The sequence below is a fragment of the Dipodomys ordii genome, unplaced genomic scaffold (assembly GCF_000151885.1).
Source record: "Dipodomys ordii isolate 6190 unplaced genomic scaffold, Dord_2.0 Scaffold29, whole genome shotgun sequence".
NCBI classification, from domain to species: Eukaryota; Metazoa; Chordata; class Mammalia; order Rodentia; family Heteromyidae; genus Dipodomys; species Dipodomys ordii.
The window spans coordinates 2,676,888-2,684,417 of record NW_012267245.1 but is presented as its reverse complement, the minus strand read 5'-3'; the positions used below and the strand labels follow the sequence as shown (position 1 = coordinate 2,684,417).

General features: G+C 43.9%; 1 protein-coding gene across 1 annotated transcript in view; it reads right to left on the bottom strand.

Moving 5' to 3' along the window:
* The window catches only part of Faf2 (Fas associated factor family member 2), a 56,122-nt gene that overhangs the window by 19,104 nt on the left and 29,488 nt on the right, over nucleotides 1–7,530 (bottom strand). The window contains 2 exon segments of the mRNA XM_013016091.1: nucleotides 1,121–1,255; nucleotides 5,194–5,262. Coding sequence (XP_012871545.1) covers nucleotides 1,121–1,255; nucleotides 5,194–5,262 — 204 coding nt within the window.

Here is a 7,530-nt window from a genome sequence, read left to right as displayed (position 1 = left end):
CAAGGGGTAGTAGGCTCGCCTTGAGCTGAAGAGGTGAGGGAGAACGCCCAGGCCCAGAGTTCAAGCCCGATGGCTGACAAAAAAAAAAAAAAAGAATTGCGAAGATTACTTTTTTTTGGGGAAGAGTTTGTGGCTCAAGTGGTAGAGTGCTCGCCTTGAGCTGAAGAGCTGAGGGACAGCGCCCAGGCCCAGAGTTCAGGCCCCACGACTGGACCCAAAAAATAAATAAATAAATAAATGAAAAGACAGGAAAGCACCACAGGCTTCCTTCTAAGTGGGACAGTGAATGGAGAATGTGAGCAAGGATGGATATTTCACTTGCATATATGAACAGAGAACAACAAAACCCACTGACATTGTTTTAGAAGAGGTATAGGAATAGGGAGAATGTCAGAAGAGTTTGGTGGAATACATTGTACATGCATATGGAAATGACACAATGAAACCCCCTACTTGTTATATTACTTGTGCAAGTAATATACTGAGAGAGAAGAGAGAGAGAGAAACAGCTAAAACTAAGTAAACTGAAGCAAAGTCAACAGATTCTTATTAAAAATAGGAGCTTTCGCTGGACTCAGGAGCTCAGGTCTATAATCTTAGCTCCTCAGGAAGCTGAGGTCCAGAGGACCAGGATTTGAAGTCAGCTTGGGCAGAGAAGTCCTTGAGAATCCATCTCCAATTAACTAGCAAAATGCCAGACTGGAGGCATGGCTTAAGTGAGAGAGAACAAGGCCCCTAAGTTTAAACCTTAGTACTAGCAAAGTTGGGAGGGGGGCGGGGAGCGGAAATGAGGGGCCCTCTATTAAACATATAGCATATATTTTGATATGTAGAGAAATGAAACTGTCCACGTACTCAAAACAAGGCACAGAAAACGCTCTCCAAATAACTAGCAAAGAACAGAAAGGGTTTCTATAACAATTTATTAAGAAATCCAGGGAAACTGATATAAACACTAAATCTACCAAGAGGTCCACCCAGGCCTAGCTAGCAGATTTACATTCTGAGTATCTCTCTTGATCGTATCATACAGAGATCAATACAACCCCCCCCCTCCCCTGGCCAGGTGAATAAGCTTATAAAATAAAAAGTGGGAAATTCCAGCTACAAAACAACTTGCCCTTGGTTGTGGTCTTGAGACAACATAGCTGTAGATCCTGTGGTCAGCTGTGTTAACCTGAAGGGGTCGGGATGGAGGAGGGTTGAAAACACTGGGTACTCCCTCTTGCTCGTTCAGTCTGTCCTGTACAGCAGCCTGAGAGGGAAAACAAGAGTAAGATTTTCAGTGATGTTCAAATCAATCCAGAGGGGATGCAGGTACTACTGCTCAGTGTCTCCAAACAAGGTGAGCTTTACACAAAGGTAAACTGACAGGTGTATTTGCACAGACCTTTCAATCTCCTTTATCAGAGACAATGAGAACTCACACTTTGTAGAGTAGAGCAGTGAACTTGTTTTTGTAGAACAGAGCAGGGAACTTGTCTGGAAGCAACAGTTACACAACAAGTATGCTGCTTTTATTCACAGGGAGTGTACTACTTAGGGTGCTGGAAACGATGTACTTTGTTGAACAACAACAACAACAAAAAAAACCCAGTCCAGCCAAGTGCTGGTGGCTTAAGCCACCAGATACTCAAGAGGCTGAGATTTGAGGATCATGGTTCAAAGCCAGCCCAGGTTGGAAAAGTCCATGAAACTCTTATCTCCAATGAACCACCAGAAAATCAGAGGTGAGTTGTGGCTCAAAGTGGTAGATGCTCTAGCCTTGAACAAAAAAGCTCAGAGACAGTAACCAGTCCCTGAGTTCAAGCCCCATGACTGCCAAAAAAAAAATCAGTTCAGAGACAAAATGTGGACAGTGGTCATGGAATTGCTCTGAAACAGACCTGATGACTGATGGCTGATAGAGGGCTTACAAAGAATTGTAGGTCTAAGCCAGGTGCCAGATTCACACCTGTCACCACAGCTTCTTAGGAAGCTGAGATCTGAGGACTGTGGTTCCAAGCTAGTTAGAGCAGGAGAGTCCAAAAAGGCAAAAGCAGAATTGTGACTCAAGTGGTAAAGCACTAGCCTCGAGCAAATAAAATGATCACGGAGAGCACCCAGGCCCTGAGTTCAACCCCTAGGACTGGCAGACACACACCTAAAAAAAAAAATCCAGAAATGTAGCTCAGAATTCTACCTAGCTCCAATGCCCAGAAAAGTCATTCACCATGTGAGCTTTAGGTTCCTCATATGCAAAATAAAAGAACAATAATAGCTCTGAGTTAATTTGAAACTTTAATGAGATGTGCACACATAAAAATTCTAACGCACCTCCTACACACCACTAACATTCATTTAAAGCAAAACTCATTCTCTTTTCAACTTTGCCCTTCAAAATGACTGTCTGTCTCAGTACAGTAAAAAAAATCTGACCAGACCCAAAGAAATGCCTGACCTTAACCTCTGTAAAATATCCTATTCATGGCCAATTTGGATGCCTTTTTTGTTCCTGGATTACAGTTGGAGCTGCTTGACCCAAAAGGCAGAGGATGAAGACTGGCCATGCCAGAAAGACCAGCTATGTGATTTAGGATGGGAACTTCGAGTGACTTGGTAATAGTCAATTTGGAGACTGAGTCCAACACATAGGAAGCCAAATGAATCACTATCAATCTTGCCTATGCAATGAAACCCAGTAAAAACTCAGGATATAGCCTGTAGACAGTGTGAAGCTGGTAGTGGCCTCCTGGTGCGCCAGGCTAAAACAAAAACAAAAAAACTCAGGATATACTGGGCACTGGTGGCTCATGCCTATGATCCTAGTTACTCAGAAAGCTGAGATCTGAAGAGCAAGGTTCAAAGCCAGTCCAGGCAGAAAAGTCTGTGAGACTCTTATCTCCAACTAACCACCAAAAAGAGCCAGAAGTAGAGATGGGCTCAAGTGGTAGAGCACTAGCCTTGAACAAAAAAGCTCAGGGACAGGGCTGGGAAGGTGGCTCAGTGGTGGAGTGCTTGCCTTGCATGCATGAGATCCAGGGTTCAATTCCTCAGCACCACATAAGCAGAAAAAGCCAGAAGTAGTTCTGTGGCTCAAGTGATAGAGCACTAGCCTTGAGCTGAAGAGCTGAGGGACAGCGCCCAGGCCCAGAGTTCAGGCCCCACAACCGATAAAAAACCTCAGGATGCTCGAGCTTAAGCACCAGTCTCTGGTTAGCAACAGGTTAAGCACAGTGTCACACAGCTGGGGCGGGAGGACTCTATAAGAGACCAGTGTGCCAGCTATATGTCTGAGGACAGTGGAGACTCCACTCTACTGCATCGTTTCCCTCTCACCTACTACAGCCGTGAAAATAAAACTACCAGTGAGTTCTAGTGAACCAGGATCCTGAGGGTGGCTTTTGAACCCCTCAGAACTTGGGAGTTGCTGTCACAACTAAGTGTGATCTTTGAGAGGGCCAGGAGGAGTCCTCCGAACTTAATAGCTGGCTTTTAACTTTGTGATCTCACTCATTTCAGGAAGCCCCTCCACCCGCGCCCATTTTCCTATGATTCAACAAGGAAGTTTTACAAATCAATGTTAAACTGAGGCCAAGAGAGGAAGATCCCCAACTTGAGGCCAGCCTCGCCGACCTCGTAAGTCCCATGGCAACCTGAGCTACATAATGACACCCTGTTCTCAAAAGCAAATAATCTGCCGGGCGCCGGTGGCTCACGCCTGTCATCCTAGCTACTCACGAGGCTGAGATCTGAGGATCGCAGTTCAAAGCCAGCCCGGGCAGGAAAGTCCATGAGACTCTTATCTCCAATGAACCACAAGAAAAGTAGAAGTGGTACTGTGGCTCAAGGGGTAGAACACTGGCCTTGAGCTGAAGAGCTGAGGGGACAGCACCCAGGCGCAGAGTTCAAGCCCCACGACGGACCAAGAAAAAAAAAAATCTATAACCAATGCTATGTTGTTGGGAAGTGATGCGGTCATGTGAGTAGAACACTTACTAAAAGCAGAAACAAAGGCCTGGCTCCAGTGGCTTATGCCTATAATTCTAGCAACTCAGGAGATCTGAGGACCACTGTCCAAAGCCAGCCTGAACAGAAAAGTTCCCAAGAGACTCTTATCTCCAATAAACTACTCAAAAATGCCGCAAGCGGTTCTGTGGTTCAAGTGGTAGAGGACTAGCCTTGGGCACAAAGAGGCTCAGGGACAGCGCCCAGGCCTTGAGTTCAAGTCCCAGGACTGACAAACAAACAAATATAGAGTGGCAAGATAATAAAGACTACCAGGAAACCCCCAAAGAATAAACTCAAAAATATTCAGTAAAAAGCCTCTTGTTAAGGCTCTACATAAAATTAAATATTAGTCAAGCACTGGGGGCTCGTGACCATAATCCTAGCTACTTAGGAGGCTGAGATCTGAGGATTAAAATTCAAAGTCTACCCACTCAGAAAGGTTCATAAAACTCTCATCTCCAATTAAACATCCAAAGCCAGACGTAGAGGTATGGCTCAAGTGGAAGAGCACTAGACTTGAGCAAAAAAGCTAGAGACAACACTCAAACTCCAACTAACACACACACACACACATAGACACACACACACTCCTAAATATTAAAAACCAAAAGAAAAATTTCCAAACAGCCATTAAGAAAACACAAGAGTGCTAGGAAGGTGGCTCAGTGGTAGAGTGCTTTCCTTGCACGCATGAGGCCCTGGGTTTGATTCCTCAGCACCACATACACACAAAAAGCCCAACATGGGCACAATGGCTCAAGTGGTAGAGCGCTCGCCTTGAACTGAAGAGCTGAGGGACAGCACCCAAGCCCAGAGTTCAAGCTTCACAACCGACAAAAAATAAAAAAAATAAAAAAAAAGAAAAAGAAAACACAAAGGTGCTCACTTCAGTAGCAGATATCCTAAAATTGGAATTATACAAAGATCAGCATAACCTTGATGCAAGGATGATGGGCAAACTCATGAGGTATTCCGTATTTTATTAAAAAAAGAAAACAGGGAGGCACTACATTAAACGGTTTGGATCAGACTTGTCCTGCATTTTCATAAATTTTCACACCTTCTGTACTTCTCATACTAGTATTTTTAAAACCTAAGGAGTCATAATGCTGAAAGATATGTCGTGGGGGAAAAAAAAATCTATTTCATTCTTTTATCAGAGCAGAGGAAAAATAAATGAGCTTCGAATGAATCCTAGTGTACCTCTATGTTCCAGTTATGCTGTTCCAAGGTATGCCGACACTGATCCATAGACTCGATCCCAGTCAGATCCTGAAAAAGGGGTGAAGACAAGATGTTACTTTGGGGGAAATAAAAGTACTTACTATATTTATCTCTAATGGAATCATTAATGAGTAAGTGTTGAAGGTGATGTGAAAGTATGTCAAAACTTCACCGATTCAGCAGACTATTCTCTAGAAACTATTCCAAAAATCTCACTGCATCAACACACTGAGTTTGTTTTGGTTTATGGTGGTGGGGATAAAAACCTGGGACCTAATGGATTCTAGGTCAACACTTCCTTTAACACTAGGCTACATCACCAGCCCCACTGGGATTTTCAAACTCTAAATGATTAGATGTCAGGCTGATTATTAAAAATGCACATTTTCAGGGTGGGAATGTAGCTTAGTGGTAGAGTGCTTGCCTCGCATGCATGAAGCCCTGGGTTCGATTCCTCAGTACCTCATAAACAGAAAAAGCCAGAAGTGAGGCTGTGCTTCCCGCCATAAAGTGCTAGCCTTGAGCAAAAGAAGCTCAGGGACAGTGCCCCAGCACTGAGTTCAAGCCCCAGGACTGGCAAGAAAAAAAAAATTGCCAGGCACCAGTGGCTCATCCTAGCTACTCAGGAGGCTGACATCTGAGAATCACGGTTCAAAGCCTGCCCAGGCAGGAAAGTCTGTAGACTTTTTTTTTTTTTGGTCCGTTGTGGGGCTTAAACTCTGAGTCTGGGCGCTGTCCCTCAGCTCTTCAGTTCAAGGCTAGCGCTCTACCATTTGAGCCACAGCAACACTTCCGGCTTTTTCTATTTATGTGGTGCTGAGGAATCGAACCCAGTACCTCATGCATGTGAAGCACCTTTCCAGCCCTGTGAGACTCATCTCCAATAAACCAGAAAACTGGAAATGGTAGATCGCTAGCCTTAAGCTGAAGAGCTGAGGGACAGTGCCCAGGCCCAGAGTTCAAACTCCACAACCAACAACAACATAATAAAATAAAAATAATCGTTAAAAAAAGTTATAATAATAAAATAAAAATAATCTTTAAAAAAGTTATAAAAAAGTTATAAACATTGTAGAGAGCCCATTCAGAATAACTGCACACACATTTTCAATATACTGAAATCTAATCTAATTTGCAAGCAAAACCCTTTCGTAAACATGGAGGCAGTTAAGCAGGAAGCCCAACAGAACAAACCTGTATTTAAACCAGACTAGACACACCCAAGACAGGATAATTCATTAATACATCAACATATATTAACTGACTTGGTATGTAAAATATCCAGAATATAGATGTACCTGCCCCCAGTAAATCTGCATGCCCTTGACCAAAACAAACCATATGCATACACAGAAAAGAAATAGTTTTCATTTTGTTCTGAAAGTCCTTCAGATTGGGTGTTCAAGGAAGGCCTCCTCAGCCAGGCACTGGTGGCTCACGCCTGTCACTCTAGCTACTCAGGAGGCTGAGATCTGAGGATCGTGGTTCAAAGCCAGTCCAAGCAGGAAAGTCCGTGAGACTCTTCTCTCCAATAAACACTCAGAAAACCGGAAGTGGTGCTGTGGCTCAAGTGGTAGAGTGCTTGTCTTGAGCTGAAGAGCTGAGGGACAGCGCCCAGGCCTAGAGTTCAACCCACATGACCAACAACAACAACAAAAAAAGAGTAGTATGTACCCTTAATACCTGCAATCAAACTTGTAATCAAAGTCTTGCCAGACATCTGTGATCATCTTCCCTGAAACCTACAATCTCAGCCACCCAATCATAAGAAATCCATCTGACAAATCACATTTGGGAACCATTCCACAAAACCCATCCTGAAAATTCTACATCATCAAAAACAAGTAAAAAAAAAAAAAACTGTCATATCCAAAAGGAGCTTAGATAAAACTGTTTCTAAGTCAGTAGTAGGCTCAAGTTAGTAATCCTGGCTACTCAGGATTCAAGATCACAGTTCAAAGTCAGTCCAGGCTGGAAAGTCTGTGAGACTCTTATTTCCACTCAAGTTAAAAAAAAAAAAAATCCAGGCTGGGCACTGGTGGCTCAGGTCTGTAATCCTAGCTACTCAGATACTGAGATCTGAGGATAGCAGTTCAAAGCCAGCTCGGGCAGGAAAGTCCCTGGACTCTTATCTCCAACTGCCCACCAGAAAGCTGGAATTGGTGCTGTGGTTCAAGTGGTAGAACACTAGCCTTGAGCAGAAGAGCTGGGGGGCAACACCCAAGCCCAGAGAGTTCAAGCCCCACAACCAACACAAAGAAAAAAGGAAGAAAGGAAAAAAGGAAGGAAGGAAGGAAGGAGGGAGGGAGGGAGGGA